Source organism: Wyeomyia smithii, chromosome 1, assembly GCF_029784165.1.
Source record: "Wyeomyia smithii strain HCP4-BCI-WySm-NY-G18 chromosome 1, ASM2978416v1, whole genome shotgun sequence".
Taxonomy (NCBI): domain Eukaryota; kingdom Metazoa; phylum Arthropoda; class Insecta; order Diptera; family Culicidae; genus Wyeomyia; species Wyeomyia smithii.
In genome coordinates this window covers 114,982,741-115,001,051 of record NC_073694.1, presented here as the reverse complement: position 1 = coordinate 115,001,051, position 18,311 = coordinate 114,982,741, and the positions used below count along the sequence as shown (strand labels likewise).

Genomic DNA, 18,311 nt, shown 5'->3' with positions numbered 1-18,311 from the left:
TTCCTAATCAACTCGGTGGTATAAGCAGTTAGATGTAGCGTAAAATAGTCATCTTCTTTTTGAATATCATGGCCCAAGAAATGCCGCACCAAACCAAGCGATAGGATATCAAGCGTTTAAAAACAATATCTAACTCTTGCTCCTCCGAACATCCTAGCAGAAGAACGTCCACATGCACACGTAGGTAAACAGTGGGACGTTCGCCCTTACGAACGTAAACACATGGATCTGTTTTGCTTTGTTTAAAGCCTTGCTCGAGAAGCACTGCGTGTAGGGCCTTATTCCAACACCGCGCCGACTGTTTCAACCCGTAAATGCTTTTCTGTAACTTACACACCATCTTCTCTTTGACAGGTACTTCGAAGCCTGGTGGCTGCCGCATGTATGTCCTCGTCGATAGTACCGTTTAAATACGCCGTTTTTTACGTCGTACTGCTTCAGCACCAACTTTTTCTTGCCAGCAACGCCCAACATTACCCGCAGTGTAGTCTGGCGAGTCACACATTGCTTTCTTCCATTCAGCTAAAGACATCGCTTCTGAATAATCACTTGGTTCTTCGCCATAAGTAACCTGCCCGACGATATAATCGTCAAATCTTCTCGGTAGTACATTTCGCGTATTTCGCTCACTTCTTCTTAAAGGCTCTTCAAAACCTAAAAAATCACTTTCATCCGCATCTTCGTACAAGGAAACTGCATCACTTTCATCCGGCTCTTCTGCCGAATTGTCGCCCTTTTTCATTATTTCTATCATTTCACTTTCTGCGTCACACTCAGTCTCCTTAGACGTTTCCTGCTTCTCCTGCAGTTCAGATCCATAACTCAACTCAATGAATCGCGTATCACGGCTTATGATTATGCCGTCCGTATCTTTGTCTAAAAAACGATAGCCTTTGTGACAGTTAGAATATCCCAGAAAAATCAACTTCTTTGCTTTGGGATCAAATTTCTTACGCTTCGCATCTGGAATATGCACATAGGCAGCACACCCAAAAACCCACAGCCTGGAAAGGTCAGGTTTAACACCAGTCCATAGTTCAAATGGCGTTCGATCAACAACTCTCGAGGGTAGCCGGTTTTGTACAAAAGTAGCTGTCAACACTGCTTCTCCCCATAAGCGTTTAGGCAAATTTGCGGCCAGCAGCATACAGTTCGCCATCTCCTGAAGCGTTCTGTTCTTGCGCTCTGCAATGCCATTCGACTGAGGCGTGTACGGAGTTGTGAATTGCGCCTCAATACCTTCAGCTTTATAGAACGCTTGAAGTTCATGGCCAATATACTCACCACCGCCGTCAGATCGCACAATCTTAGGTTTTCTACCAAACGCTGTTTCGACCCAACGAACGTACTCCTTTATTTTATCTGCTGCCTCACTTTTCACCTGCAACAAGTAGACTACACAAAACCGACTATAGTCGTCAATCATAGTCATGAAATACTTATTCCCACTAGGTGTTGGATTTTCCATAGGTCCACAAAGATCCGTGTGGATAATATCAAGGGGTTGTTTGGATTTGCGCTCAGCTACTTGCGGACAAGTTTTTCTACTAAACTTTCCTTTCAGACAGCACTCGCACACTATTTGCTCCCCACAGTCTTTTATCTCCATACCCAGGGCCGGCGGTTCATGTGGGTAGTGTAGGTAGTAGTACCCATTCGGAAAATATCTCTGTGGGTACTTACCCATACGGCATAATTCCCCTCTATTGCTTACTACCTACTCGGGAAAATACCGCTAACAAGATCTTTGCCCTGGATAACACACATGATATCCATGCTCCGGTGGCCAAACCCTCGGTGTCAGGTGTGCTGACACTGTTCACTGTGATTTCCCGTCACCGTCATACAATGTTCTGTCGTTTTAAGTTTATAGTGGTTACCGTATATTTCACCAACTACCACGACACCACCATGCACGGAAGTGATATGGCACAAGTAAGATTTGAAAACGACATCGAAACCCTTAATCGCCAATTTTCGAACAGAAATCAGTCCACCTTCTAAGGCAGGTACATACAAAACGTACTCTAGCGTTATTGCAATACGCTGCCCGTTTCCGTTCACACCAAAAACAATTCCACTTCCGCAACCACTAGATTTTGCTACAGAACCGTCAGCTAGTGTGACATCTATCACTACGTTGCTTTTGAAGTTCGTGAAGAAACTTTTATCATTTGTCATGTGGCATGTACAACCACTGTCGATTGTCCACGCTCCAGGAATTACTTCCCCAGCAACAAAAAAAAACATTAAAATCGCTAAAAAATTGTCCACGTGGTATGTGGATGGCCCCTAATGTATTAGGGATTTTCGGTTTCAGATGAACTGACTGATGAGCCGAAAATCCCTAATACATAAATATTTTATTTAAACTCCAAGTCAAAGTTTTTGTTTCCTATTAACAATGCGGATTATAGTACGGACAATTATATACTTCAAAGAAAATCGTCGAATGACGGAGAAAGCTTCAAGTTCATTATCCAAAATCCCTAGACAGATACTACTTTTTTATCCATGGAGATACCCACTCGAAAAAGGTATGAAAATTAACTGTTCATGCGCAAGAAGTTCTGATTTAATAGTGGTACTTCATCCATCACTTAATCGTAGTGTGGCACTTTCGTGACACGCACCCACATGTTATACCTTCAAAGGCTCTTCTTTTCCATGGTTGGCAAGCATGACCAGAAGGGAAACTAAAAACATTCTTTTTTTGCGATGAGCGATACGTCGGTTATTCATTCTCACCTCTACTGGAGTTAATAACTGAAATTTTAACAAAATTGCTCTTAGTTCTCACCCGAAACAAAATGTATGATATTGCAAAGGTTGCCTTTATGAACCAAAACATAGAAATTATATTTTATATTGCTCGACAATGGAAACTAGATTTGCAATATTTTATACGCAGTTTATTTTTTGAAAATAATTCGCATTTGCTATAGAAATGCGCGAAGAGCCTTCGATATCGTTAAAGCAAATAGAGTTTTAACCAAATATTTGTTATAGTGTAATAGCGTAACAAATCCATTTGCCCGAAGAAAAAATTTACGCAAATGAATTAGGAACCAAATATTGCAAATATTTGTCTCGTCTGATGTCTGCTTTACACTGCCAGAGAAACCGTTAAAACGGCCCGCGAATGGAAATAGAAGCAGTCTTAAATCGAAGCATGAAGCTCGTGTTGTTTGTACCTGGGATATGTACTATCATGTTTACTGTATCATCCAGTTTCATGCGAGAACTCGCGAGTGCTAGCGTTCAAGAATCCGATACACACAAGCGAGAACGTGTATAGCAGTGTGCAATCGCATGCGGCGCAAGCATCAACCACTCACGAAATATTTCTTTCCTTTGTGAACTGTTCGTAGCGTCCGGCAGAATAGTTAGAGTAAGGGGACATACTTCTCATATTCACATGGGAATGAATAAGACACAGCTGCGTCTCACTCTCTTATGTCGAATTCGTTTTCGCGGTGTAGCTACACTTTTCCGGACTACACTTTGCAGCTTCAAATAAAACATTTTCAGTGTAGTTGCATTGATATGCGTAATAATGGGATAGCTGTCAATTTGTTTTGTTTTGGTCATTATCGCCATCATCATTTTGTCTCGTTTCCATTTCATATGTCCATCTCGCAAATATGCTGAAAAAAATTTTACCTGACACTTTACCACATGGAACGAGAACCAAAACAAACCAGTTTTGACGCATACGTGTGAATGTGTTGGTAACTTACTACAGTACATTCTGCTTTTTTTTGGGTGAAGTCCGGGACAGAAAAAGAATAGTCAGAGACAGGAAAAGTGTAGTCCGGAAAGAGAAATAAAACATTTACGGTGTCAAAAGTGTAGACCGAGTGTAGTTACACCGCGAAAACGAAAACGACATTAGCAACACCTGAAAGTGCAGCGAGAGAATTGAACCTCCCAGTAACAACAGACAGAGAACGTAGAGGGCTCCATTTTGGGCCTGGGTGATGAGGTGAACGGTAGATCAGCAGAGGAAAGTAAACCCCCTATGAAAAAATCTCCCGGTTTGTTTAGCGATTATTTCAACCGTTGTTTGAAGGCACGGGGTTTAATGCATGCGTTAGGTTATTTGATACTTAGTAAGCATCGGGAGCAGAGGCGGACCAGTCAAAATCGATTATTTTAAACGAGTTTTGAAAAAAAAAATCGCGAAAAATACTTACGGCACAAAAGACTTCTTCTTTGCTGAAGGTAACTTCACCACTGATATTCCGGTATTCTTTCTATTATGACGAACAACATTGTCGTTTAGCCATTCGAGTTTATTTCCAAGTGGCATCTGATCGTTCCAAATATCAGTCCTATCCGTTTCAACAAATATATTTCCCATCGCTTCAGATTTCGATTTTTTTTTTGCACGTTTTTCGATGTTACGTTTGGAAACCGGATCAGCCATCTGGTAAGTAGTATTTAAAGACGAACAAAATATAGGCGTGGTTTTGAAACCTTTTTTTCGTATGGTCTTCAAATTCACTTTACTACAAATTATATTATCGTTAATATGTAACTCTGATTCCGTTTTTGTCACATTTCTGAAAAGCTTTTTGCATGTATATCACACATAATTTAATAGATATTTTTCTTACCCAGTGCGGTTAGACTCTTTTTGTTCGTCAGTAAATGTTTGATCACTCAACATATCAATATGTTTTCGCCACGAACTTTTACTTCTTTTCGAAACACGCCGCATTTTGTGTTCAAAATATTGAACCTTACTTCTTTGACGTTTATGGTTAAAAAACAAGGATGTCACTCCACGTGACTCGCAAGTGAAGCAAATGACGTCAATTGACAGTTTCAGAAGGTTACACGGAAAACAAAATCTATCCAACCGGAAGGTACAAACTAGCAATACTCAGAGGGAGAGATATGCGAAGAGAGTGTTTTGAGCCAAACGAACATGTCAAAATTCGAGCCAAACGAACAAGAAAGGTAACACATTGAAAGGTATTGCAATAAGGTTCTATAAAGAATATATTTATTTTTACACGTTTTTCATGTTCTATTGCTAAAACATGAATTGAGAATGCTCCAAAGTTGCTTCATCACAGTGATTTTTAACTGGTGGTTCACAAACCCTTTGTATGGTCTACAGAATAATGATGAAAGTATGTAAAATTAAACATAAACATAAAATTTAACACCTTCACGGTTTTTGTGATGCACTTTATTATTCCCCAGGACTTCCACCGTCACCATCAGCTATACGAGCCGAATTAAAGAGTTAGTCAACATTGCGCTTTGAGAAGAGATCTGGCACCTCTGATATGTGAAACCTAGTTGCCAAATCAGCGGTTTTTTTCATCGCTTATCTCTCCCTAGGACAGGACGTGACAAGTGGCTTCTAGTTATTCTTCCTTTCGTTCAAAATTGCCCTCATGAAACATTGTGATTTTTCGGCACGGCGCTTGCCAGTGTTTCCAAAAATGGTTAATTAGCAAAATATAAATATCAAGGATTTTCCAAGTTTTGAATTTTAATTTCAATTAATTCATTTGATAAGGCTAGTTCAATTTATTTAAAGATATATGTTAAATTTATTTGAACCAGCCATAATTTCAACTAATTTTGGGTTCCTCTTGCTTTTCATGAAATGATTCTGCTATTGTTTATCATACGTAGTTTCAAAAACATGAATAACATTTCGAATGTTGATTTTTATAGACATAACTCAGTATGGTGTATGAAAAAGTTTCAAAAAATTGTTGAACAAAAGCTGTTCATTCACTTAGTAAGCAAAAACAGTATGAACAAAAAATACCGATAGTTTTCGCAGCACGGCCAACCGTACCGACTAATAATAAAATTTTACAGTGCGCTAAGTAAAATCGACCAATTAGAGAGGTCTTTCGCTTTGACAGAACTTTGGGTGATTTTTGGTTTCTCTTGTCACGTCCTGTCCTACACGCTCGCTCAATTTTACTCTAAATTGGTTAGAAAGTACTCACTTTCGTATTTTGATTCAAAATGTCAAAAAATGAGTAATATTGATTAACGAAACTGCGTAACTTTCACCCAGTTTTCGTATTTTTTTGTTTTGCTCACTTTTGGGTAACCGTTCATTTTATATCAGTTTGCTGTAAACAAAAGCTAAGCATTTAACAGTTCCCTGTTTGTTTCGCTTATTCGTACATGGATTTAGTTTTGAAAGTACTGCAACGAATAGTTTACAATAAAATAATAATCCGCTCTTTGATATATGAGCCACAAGTCGAATAAGTGTGTGCTGCAGTTGTGAGGGAACAAAACGCGAAGAAAGAGTGCATAAAAAGTAGGAGGTTGTATCCAAGACACGACCGCATAAATGACGTAGAACTACGTAGACTATTAACAAATGCATTGAGTGTTTCATTACCCTAGTAACACAACTGTTTTTATCAAAGTTTTATAGCGCTTTTTTGGCTGTATTGAGCGCTATAAAACTTTGATAAAACCAATATTTTTACTTGGGTAATGAGTTATAATGTCTACTAATGAAGGGTTGTGAATTTCGTGAACCGAATTCAGCAGTTAGCAGATCGTGCCGAGTTAAAAACCATACACAGCACGCACACAAATCATACCATATCATAGACACACACTCATCATACCATATCATTATACCATACACACATCATACCAGATCATACACACACAGCAAGCAAGCGACCAATCAGAGGACGTTATTTTTATTACAACAGGGCTTAACAATTCTCAATAGTGCAATAGTTCATAGATTCAAACAACATTTTTCTGCATTTGGGCAGATGCGTGTATAATTTTCCAATCGATTGCTGCAAGAATGAAGAAAATCGGTTGAAAACCAACCGACCTATAAGCATTTGAAAAGGGACAAATTTCGTCCCAGTTTTTCAGTTTGCATCCCTGTGTGGTATGCTAAAGTAAAACGTAGTTCTACGTCAAAACATCGGACACGTTCGCTTGTTCGAATAACTTCTGTTTTTGTTACATTGATTTTGTAACATATTGATCAAGCTATTTGAGTGGTCAGATCCATATTCATAAATCATGGATGAGACGGTAATGCTAATTCTTTTTGTAATACTAGTTGGTTCCTCTATAGCTGAAAGTATACTCTTAATCGTGATGCTGTTAGAGGAAAAACTAAAAATGTGTATATGTTTGGTGCTAGGTTGTTGGTGGGAACAGTCCTTATAGTCATAATACCAGAAGGAATTCGTTCCTTGTACGATGGAAGCTCGGATGGAAGCAATCTTGAAGTTAAATACGTGGGCACCTCTCTAACACCGGACAATAAACACAGCGCTGATTTATCCACATTTGGGCTCTCCCTAGTGCTGGGCTTTGTCTCCATGATACTTATACCGAGTTGTAGCTTTTTTACGCGAAGCAATACGAAAGATGGTAATAATATAAAATATTAATAATTAGGTAACTTGATGGGAAATAAATCTACAACATTTTAACGATTTTCCTTATGTTGTTTTCAAATTTTAATTTCCGAATTTCCTAATGTTTTCTTTTGCGTAGGGAAGTCAAATTAACGAAACTGAGTAACAGTTACTCAGTTTGGCTAATTCATGCTTTTTTTTAAATGAGTAAGTAGTACTCAGTTTTTGACATTTATCTATGCTACTCAAAAATGAGTAACTATATGGTTACTCTGTTTAGGGTAGATCCACTTTTAACGAAATTGAGTCAAAATTTACCCAATTTAGAGTAAAAACGGCCGAGCGTGTGAATCAAAATACAAAAGTGAGTACTTTCTAACCAGTTTAGAGTTAAATTGAAAGAGCGTGCACACGCTCCTTCAATTTTACTCTAAATTGAGCAACTTTGACTCAGTTTTACATTGTCTATTAAAACGTCAAAAATTGAGTAAATTTCGTTTACCGAACTGAGTAACAGTTACTCAGATTGTCATAATTTCCTGCTTTACTCTTTTTTTTGAGTGGTTTTGAAAACATTTAAACACGTTTCGTTAAAAATAAGTTGTTGTTTGAAAAAACGTGTTGTATTGTTGTTTGAAACAAGTGTTTTTTATTTGTGTATTAGAGTTCCTCCAGATATGAGAATGGTTATGGATTTTTTGGCATGTGTAATATTTAAAACCTCAAGTCACAGTTCCCGAGTAACAGTGAACCGTATTGCTGCGGTTTTTAATGAAGCTGCTAAGACAGAAGATACACTAATGATTTAATAAGGTTTGTTTTTTTTTTTTACATATGCAAAATACAAAGATTTGAAAAAAACTTGTGATTTTGTTATAATTGTATGCAACAATCCTCTGGCAGTTTCATTCATCAAAGGGATCAAAAGTCAAAAGGAGCAACTGAGTAGCTTTCACTCAGTTTCATTTCAAAGCGGTTTCCTAAGAAGAGGGTTTTGATGGTTTAAAATTAGTTTATTTGACACGGCACGATACATTTTCTGTTTTACTGAGCCAAGTACAATTCGTATTAATTCTACGTTAGCAGGGAAAAGAGGGTGGCCTTTTTTTATTCTCGCGGCCGACTACGAGCTAGTGGGGATTTAAGGTGAGAGGAGGGGAGATACAATTTTGACTTAAAACTATTTTGGAACTTTGTTTTTCAACTGGTAGAGCAATTGTATTCTTGTTTGTTGTGGGCTCAAAATATTTGTGTAAGCATAGATGCGGGCTCTTCGTTTCCGTGTCTTCAGCATAGCATATTTGTATCCTTAATCTGACAAATAGACAAAGAAAATTTTAAATTTCAATGTCAGCGTTTTTCAGAAAGCAGTATAGCTGTGTCATGTACTGGAGATCACCGCTTCCCAGAATGTCTCTAACGGGTACGTTCGGTTGTTTTCCTCGGGCCCGAAGGGAATCTATAAGCTCGGACCCAACACCACAGTATTCGGTACACGACCAAACAACATGCTCGATGTCATGGTAGCCATCGCCACAAACGCAGTGATTACTGTCTCAAGCCCTATACGAAAGAGATGCGTGTTTAACGTGTAGTGATTGGACATAAGTCTGGACATCACGCGAATGAAGTCCCGACCGACATCCAACGCCTTGAACCATGCTTTCGTCGATACCTTAGGAAAAATGGAATGTAGCCACCGTCCCAGTTCATCTGAGTTCCATGATGATTGCCAACTGTTGAGTGTTCTCTGACGCAAAATGCTATAAAATTCAACACAAGCAATTGGTCTTTCATAAATATCGCCATCAATAGCACCCACCTTAGCTAAAGAGTCAGCCTTTTCATTACCCGGAATCGAGCAATGAGAAGGGACCCACGCTAAGGTAACCCGGTAATTTTTATCTGTTAAAGCACCTAAAAACCGCCGTATTTTCCCCAGGAAATACGGGGTGTGCTTCACAGGCTTCATCGATCGCATAGCCTCAATGGCACTGAGACTATCTGTAAAGATGAAGTAGTGGTCTTTGGGTAGGGTTTCGATGATTCCAAGAGAGTACTGAATAGCAGCAAGTTCTGCGACGTACACGGAAGCGGGAGCATCGAGTTTGTAGGAGGCGGTAAAATTTTCGTGGAAAACACCGAAGCCAGTGGACTCATCTAGATTAAATCCGTCAGTGTAAAACCGTTTATCATAACTAACATGTTTAAACTTATTGGAAAAAATCTCAGGGATCTCTTGGGGTCGCAATTGATCCGGGATACCAGAAATGTCTTGTTTCATGGTGGTGTCGAAGAATATAGCATTATTAGAAGTATCTAAAAGTGCGACATTGGAGGAATCGTATGAAGAAGGATTAATATCTTGAGCCATATAGTCAAAATATAAAATCATAAATCTTGATTGAGATTGAAGGTCGACCAACCTCTCGAAATTTTCAATTACTAATGGGTTCATAACTGTGCATCGAATTAGCAACCGGTAAGAGAGATTCCAAAAACGATGTTTCAACGGAAGAATACCCGCTAACACTTCAAGACTCATCGTATGGGTCGACTGCATGCAACCCAAGGCAATACGTAAACAACGATATTGTATTCTCTCTAATTTTATAATGTGCGTGTTCGCGGCGGAGCAAAAGCAGAAACAGCCGTACTCAAGAACTGACAATATCGTTGTTTGGTAAAGCCTTAGAAGGTCTCCTGGGTGGGCTCCCCACCAGGTTCCGGTAATCGTACGAAGAAAATTAATCCTCTGTTGGCATTTTCGTGTCAGATACCTAATATGACAAGCCCAGGTGCATTTAGAGTCGAACCAGACCCCGAGATATTTAGCGACTAAAACCTGAGAGATCGTTTTACCCGTTAGTAGGAGCTGCAGCTGAGCTGGGTTATGCTTCCTAGAAAGAACGACCAACTCAGTTTTCTCCGGAGAGAATTCGATACCCAGCTTAAGAGCCCATTCAGACAAATTGTCTAAGGTATCTTGCAATGGTCCTTGCAGATCGCTAGCCTCGCTACCAGTAATGGATACAACGCTATCGTCTGCAAGTTGCCTTAGCGTGCATGAATTTGCAAGACATTCATCGATGTCATTGACGTAAAAATTATATAAGAGAGGACTTAAACATGAGCCCTGGGGAAGGCCCATGTAACTAATTCGGGAAGTTGTCGAATCGCCATGTGGGAAATACATATGCTTTTCTGACAACAAATTGAGCAAAACGTTATTCAAATTTGGTGAAAGTCCCTGCGAATGAAGTTTCGCGCTTAAAACTTCTACAGAGACGGAGTCAAAATTTGCTCTTTTCGAGCAAATGCGAGTTGAATTTCAGTAGAAAGCAACGCTAGGCAATCGTTAGTCCCTTTGCCCCGGTGAAAGCCAAATTGAGTATCTGAAAGTAAACCGTTTGTTTCGACCCATTTGTCTAACCGCAAGAGGATCATTTTCTCCATTAATTTCCGGAGGCAAGAGAGCATCGCAATCGGCCTATATGAATTGTGATCAGAGGCAGGTTTCCCGGGTTTCCGAATAGCAATGACTATTACCTCCCTCCATTCATGCGGAACAATATTTAGCTCAAGAAACTTGTTGAACAAATTCAACAAGCGTCTTTTTGCAGAGTCGGATAGATTCTTCAACAGGTTGAATTTTATTCTATCTAACCTGGAGCCTTATTGTTGCACGACAGGAGAGCCATTGAAAATTCCAACATCGAAAATGGAGGCTCTTCCGTAGTTACTATAAACGCGTCGCGAAAGGTTTTCTGTTCCGGTACAGAGTCAGGACAGACCTTTTTGGCAAAATCGAGTATCCAGCGGTCTGAATACTCCTCACTCTCATTCGAAACGTCACGGTTCCGCATGCGCCTGGCGGTATCCCAAAGAGTGTTCATCGCTGTTTCCCTCGACAACGCGTTTACGAACCGCCGCCAGTACCCGCGTTTTTTCACCTTTACTAAGCTCTTCATCTGCCTGCCCAGTGCCTCGTACTTTCGAAGTAGGTTGACAGTGCCGTACTCCCGGTAGTCCTTATACGCCGCGGACCTTCGCGCGTACAGCTGAGAGCACTCTTTGTCCCACCATTTGTTGGGAGGGCGTTGTCTAATCGTTACCCCGGGTATCGGTTTCGTCTGAGCTTGAGTCGCGGCGTCGATTATCAAGCCAGCTAAGAACGCGTATTCTTCCTCCGGAGGAAGTTCCTCGTGAGTCTCGATAGATTCCGCTATAATAGACTCATAACGCTTCCAATCAATATTACGTGTAAGGTCGTGGGAAACATTGATTGGGTTCGGGGGAGTTGAACCATTAGCAATTGATATAACGATTGGAAGATGATCACTACCGTGGGGATCGTTGATTACTTTCCACTGGCAATCTAACGCTAGTGATGTCGAGCAGAGGGATAGGTCAAGCACGCTTTCACGTGCTGGAGGATTAGGTACACGTGTCGCTTCCCCAGTATTCAAAAGTGTCATATTGAAGTCGTCGATCAAGCTAAAAATTAAAGAAGATCGGTTGTCGTCGTACAGCGACCCCCATAGCGAACAGTGAGAGTTAAAATCTCCCAAAATCAAAAGAGGTGCGGGAAGCAATTCTGCTATATCAAGGAGTTGCTTCTGTTCAATCTGCGCGGATGGGGGAATATATAACGAAACAAGGCAAAGGTCTTTTCCATTCATATTCGTTTGAATGGCAACAACTTCAATATTCGAGATCGAGGGGAGGTCGATTCTGAAAAAAGAATAGCACTTTTTGATCCCTAAAAGTACCCCTCCACCGTGTGAGTCTCGATCCCGACGAATGATGTTAAAATCGTGGAAATTAAGTTGGTCATTTGAATTGAGAAAAGTTTCACAGAGCGCGAACGCATCACAATTGTATGTGTTTATCAAATGTGAAAATAAATCAAATTTGGGGATGATACTTCTGCAGTTCCACTGTAACACAGTGACAAAATTCCTAACCTCTTTCGACGTATGAGTCATCGAAAGATACGATAGCTGAAATGAGGGTCCAAGTTGCTGTGAGTTGCTTCAAAAAGGTTTTCACTGTAGGGAGAAGGGCAAGAAGAATGTTTTGAAGGGGATCTGATATGTTGAATGTTTTAAATATCCAGTCCACAATATCAGAGAATTTTATGAACCCTGTTTCTTTTATGTCTTCTGATCGAGAAATGGGTGCACGAGAGGTTTTTGGTGCCCCAGGAAGCGGTGGGTACTCCTGGTTTGATTTGAAATTAAAACCGGGGAGTACTTGCTTCGGTTTTTCTTCACCGCTTCCTCTTTGTGTTGTCTTATTGGTCATTCCGCTAGGGGTTATCTTACGACCTTTGCGAGAAAGATTAGGAGAGTTGAGCATTCTGCTCTTCCTAGATCCCTCTGGCAAGGCATAGGAACACCCTTCGACGGGATCGTCAGATGTACCCTCATCAGTTGGCAAGAAGGAAAAGATGTTTCCTGTCGAGGGTGGCTCAGCCCTCTTAAGCATTTCTGCAAAAGAGCGCTTTGATCGTTCCTTAAGGGAACGCTTAATATTTTCCTCGCGCTGTTTGTACGCGGGACATGCCGGAAGGTCATGCCGAGTTCCCTCGCAATAAAGACACTTTTCAGTATCCCCACTGCAAGCGTTCTCAGCATGATTGCCTCCGCACTTGCTACAGCGTGCCTTGTTGCAGCAGTAGGTGGCTGTGTGACCTAACTGCTTACAGTTTTGGCAATGCATGACCCGCGGTACGAACAGGCGTACAGGTAGACGAACCCTGTCCAAGCGGACGTAGTTCGGCAGCGCGGATCCGGCGAATGTTACTCGGAAGGAATCCGAAGGGAGGAATTTTTTCTTCCCTTCTTCGATGGATACTTTTTAGTGCGTGTGACAATTGTGAGAGTGAATTGTGTTGTTGATTTTGGCTCTACTTCTCGAGCTGTTTTTGTTATGTTTTTGGGCAATAAAAGTCATTTACGCTTGCTATAAGTTTCGTCGATAAGTGTCTGTGCATAGTCCAACGACTGTTAACTATTTGCGAAGTACTCAGTGCCGTAGAAGCAACTTTTCAGTTTCGCGTACCAGCGCTTTGTTTACTGCTGCTGCCTACCTATACCTACGCACGATTTTTTTTCACTCGAAACGCTATCTATCAGCAACCATCGGAAGCAGTGTCAACTTTCTACTAAGTTTCGTGCTGGATTATAGCATATTACATAAACTCAGGCGTAATATCTCTCGTATCTGAGAACCTACCGTTCGAAATGTGTCATATTTGCCATTCGTGCAACAGTGAAATCACGGAGGGGCAAGTTATTTGTCAAGGATTTTGCAACGCTGTTTTCCATCCAAGATGCACTGGTATTTCGGCTGAAGCGTTTGGAGAGGTGATGAAAAATTGCCAAATATTTTGGCTGTGTCGAGATTGCACTACCTTGATGAAAGACATCCGTTACCGCAACTCTGTTCGTGCTGCTCAAGAGCTCGGGCAAGAGCATGCTTTGAACTCGCATTGTGACATAATGCGTGGTCTAAAATCTGAAATCCTGAGTGAGCTGAAAAATGAAATAAGAACCAATTTTGCCACACTTATAAATTCAAGCTCTCTTACACCGAAGAACACTCAACTTAGTGGTATAGAACCACGGCTCATAAGAAGCCGGCGGCTTTTTAGTGTGACCAATGATATTAAAACTAATCGCAACCGTCCGATTCTACATGGCACCGGAAGTACTCCCTCGCCGTCTTTGGAAATAGCAACCGTACCAGCAGTTCAACAAAAATTTTGGCTGTACGTATCGCGGGTTGCACGTGATGTTTCTGCTGATCAAATGTGTGCTTACGTTAAAAAAAATCACAAGAAGGTTGTATGCAAAGCCACGACCGCAAGGTTGAAGTAGAATACTTTTACTAGAAAGATAACCTGGCTGCTTGCGTGTCAGTCATTTTTTCTAGTAAATAAACGTTGACCGTTCATTGGCAGTATTGTAATTTCTTTTTGTCTGATATATTGAATGAAGTTCATTGGATATTTTTAAATTTTGTGCAAATGAGAAGTTGAAGTGCTGCCGAATTATGTGATATGCACATTTAATACGACATCATTAAACGGGAACGGAATAAAGGCTACGGTTATGCAGAACGCGAATGCCGGCGCGATGCGATTCGCCTTACCGTGGTGAAATGTACAGCTCTTTTTAAGGCGAAGTAGAGCTATACATTTCAACAGATTTCGTCTTGCCGAATCGCATCGCGCCGTTATTTGCGTTCTGCATGACCGTAGTCAAACACTAAGCAACGCAAACACGTAATAATAGTCAGAGTATGCATGTAGATGAAGATAATTAACTTTGGATTATAGCGCAAAACGAGAAAATATTAACTCTTCAAATAATCATTTGTGTTCTTCAAATTTCAGTTGTTCAATTAAATATCCGATGAAATGTTTGTTTATTATCTGATGAAGCTCTTAAATAGGCCAAATGATGCATTCCCAATTTACTAGGTCCATAACTCTGCCGACCGTGCTTGGGAAAGCGCGGTATAACGACCGATCAGAGGTCGAATCTTGTGTTTTGACAAGGCTTAAGAGTTTTCAATAGTACAATAGTTCGAATGATAAAATTGCAATTTCATGCATTCAGTAGGAATCTTAGAAGATTTTCTAATCGATTGCTGCAAAAACGAAGGAAATCCATCGAAAACTAACCGATTTATTAGCATTTGAAATTTTTCTCACTTTTTTCAGTTTTGGATTTTCATTTTACATCCCTATGTAGCCGAACTTCCTGAGAGAAGTATACTAATTCCAAATCAAATCTTCATTAGTTCATTTGTTGTCCTTATAAGGACAATTGTTCAATTTATCATAGGATGTAGTGTTTACCTTACATCTCTGTGTTACCTTGATAGTGAGGACTAAGGCGCACGGTCAACACAATGAGAAAGGTGTTTTCACATTGAAAACTAGACACGGCTTTACTGGAGGAAGTGTTGGCAAATGCATCTACCGCTAATACCACCGCTATCATACGAAAGCGCGTGGTTTCATATGGGGAATATCAACAACGAAAAATGACGCGCGTCTAAGCATAACCCGAACTGTTTCGCCGTGCTGCTCCCATTAACCTTTACATCGGCCTCAGGGAAGTACCGGCTGCATCTGCATCTACCGCTGAGGCTGTCACTATACTGCTGTTGGTACCAAAAGCTATTAACTCTTCAAATATGTGTGTTATTTGTTCTCAAAAGAACAATTGTTAAATTCAAAATCGGATTTACGCAATCGCATCTCTGTAATATTACCGACAATAATATTCTTCTGAACAAACTGATACAACTTTCCCATTAGGCCTCTGCCATAATAGACGCGAAAAGCGACGCGAACCGATTCGCTCAGCTGTAGGTCAATGTACAGCCATCAGTAGAGCTGTACATCAACCTACGGCCGAGCGAATCGGTTCGCGCCGCTTTTCGCGTCTACTATGGCAGAGGCCTTAGAGGAAGTTGCTGGCTGATGTATTCACTTCTTGCGAGCCTGCTGCTGATGCTTCCCGCTACCACACTGAAACAGCATTTTAGTGAAGGGAGTGTCGTTGCATCAGCTGACCCTGCTACTATCGATGCTGATTTACCCGCTGCAACAGCTACGCTATGCATAGCCATGCCACAGTTGTGGCTGCTATACGCTGGCCCAACTGCTGAGCACCTGCAACGCTATCCGTAGCCATGCCACAGTTGTGGCCGCCATTGGTATCCGCTGTACCTGCATCTGCTGGCCCTGCTGCTATCGATGGTGAGATCCGCTGAAACTGCTACGCTTATTCGCAGCCATGCCACAGTTGTGGCCGCTATCCGCTATCGATGGTACCCACTGCTCGCTCCCGCTGCTGCTGAGGGAGGACTGCTGTCGTCGCTGTTCAGAACTACTATGAGCGGCTTCGACTAAAACAGGCTCTTATATAGGGATGAAAATAGGAATGAATTATTTTACGTACGTGGTGGAATGATATAACTTGAAAAATATGTGTGACTTCATTCTGGTTCAGAGCGATCATTTGATAAGCTCCACCTCTTTTTTCAGTTTCTAAAGTTTTTCCTCAGTTTCGTAGCTCGGATGCACAAAAATGATTTCTTGTCGAGCCGGACCGATAGCACTCTCATTGAAGCAACAAAATAACATGTTTTGTGTCGTGTTGTGCAGCTTGGATGAAGAAAATATTCCCGTCCCCATGTCGCATGTAAGCAGATTATTGCGATCAGTAGACAGTAGATAGTGTATCCAGCGAATAAACACCGGTGCTCTCACACACGCAACGGTTTTAACCCGTATCTTATTGCGGTTTGTAACATCAAGCGATTTCGTTTGCTCGCTGTTGCGTGTTGCATCATGTTGCAACTTGGCAGCTGGGAGACGACGAAATTCTGTTAATGCTGATTGATTTAATCGACTTCATATTAGCTCTGCATAGTCGAACTAACTGCTTTTGTGAATGCGTACTAACAGGGCAGTTTATTATTCAATGTCAGTTATGCTGATCGCAGCCTTTGCGCTGCCCCTACAGTGGGGAGTTTACTAAATAAAGTAAAAATTAGACAACTACAACAGAATTTGATTGCATCCCGCACAGAATGTCTGCTTGTGTTGATGCCAGAAAATTATTAACCTTCAATTATTTTTTTATTTGCCTTCAAAAAAGCATTTTGCTGTTCAAAATCGGTTGCTAATTACAACCTTTGAGCTGCCCTAACATTGGGGGAATTAAGATACACGGACAACATGCACTGTGGAAGCTATTTCATATTCAGTAAATTAGACGAGTGCGACAAATTTAAATTGCTAGGATGCAACACAGAATACTTGCTTGCGTTGACAAAAATTATTAACTTCCAATGACTTGTTTATTTGCCTTCAAAAAGGCATTTTGATTCCCAAAATTGGATTTCCTGATGGCAATCTTCATGCTGCCCCAACACGGGGGAATAACGGCTGTCTGGCGACACACGCTGAGAAAAACCGCGCTGCTCCTGAGACGTGGTGACCAACCACAGAGCTAGTGCTGCTGCTAAGGAAGGACGACTGCTGTTGTCGCTGTCTAGAACTATTATGAGCGGCTCCGGCTGAAACAGGCTCTTATATAGGCCAAATAGCATGTTTTCAATTGCAAGGTATATGATCCTGTCGACCGTGCTTGGGAAGCAAGCATATAACGACCAATCAGAGGTCGAATTTTTCGTTTTGACAAGGCTTGACTCAATAGTACAATAGTGTGAATAATAAAATTACAATTATCTTCTTTTGGGAAGAATCTTAGAAGATTTTCCAATCTATTGCTGCAAGAACGAAGGAAATCCATCGAATACTAACCGATTTATTAGCATTTGAAATTGGACATATTTTTCACTTTTTTCGGTTTTAGATTTTCATTTCACATCCCTATGTAGCCGAACTTCCTGAGAGAAGTATTCTACTTCAAAACGCCTAGGAACAAACGACATCCAGGTTACTCGGCTAGTCGCCAAAGGAAGAGATATAAGCAGTCTATCTTTCATCTCTTTCAAAATTGGTATGGACACGAACTTGAAATCAAAAGCACTCTCTACCTCGACCTGGCCGAAAGGCATCGTTTATCGTGAATTCTCAGACAATAGAGTGTCCGAAAATTTTTGGCGGCCGGTGATGCAACCAGCAGCGAACGACCCCCTGTGCACCCCAACGGACGCGGACATGACAGCGACGGATTAATCGATGACTGGACACTGGGACGCATATTTATTGCAAGCAATTTGGAAACCCCTTATCCCCCCGTCACAGTCGAGCCATGCCAGCCAGCGTTCAGCAGTCATCCCGGTCCTGTGTTTGGAGTGGGAGAGGGGGTTCTCCGAAATGTAAACCCAGGCAAGTATGCAGACTTTTTGAGCGCTTCGTACCCTGAATCGGTT

The 18,311-nt window shown here is 41.0% G+C and overlaps 1 protein-coding gene across 2 annotated transcripts in view; it reads right to left on the bottom strand.

Moving 5' to 3' along the window:
- Positions 1 to 4,799, bottom strand: part of LOC129726707 (ribosome biogenesis protein NOP53) — a 243,102-nt gene extending 238,303 nt beyond the window's left edge. The window contains exons 1-2 of one of the 2 annotated variants that reach the window (XM_055683831.1): positions 4,620 to 4,799; positions 4,197 to 4,565 (exon numbers count right to left, since the gene is read on the bottom strand). In XM_055683831.1, the coding sequence (XP_055539806.1) occupies positions 4,197 to 4,565; positions 4,620 to 4,723 (473 nt within the window). In that variant the 5' untranslated portion in view covers positions 4,724 to 4,799. The remainder of the gene's footprint in view (positions 1 to 4,196; positions 4,566 to 4,619) is intronic. The other variant, XM_055683748.1, reaches the window with a different exon arrangement.
- Between the last annotated feature and the right edge of the window lie 13,512 nt (positions 4,800 to 18,311).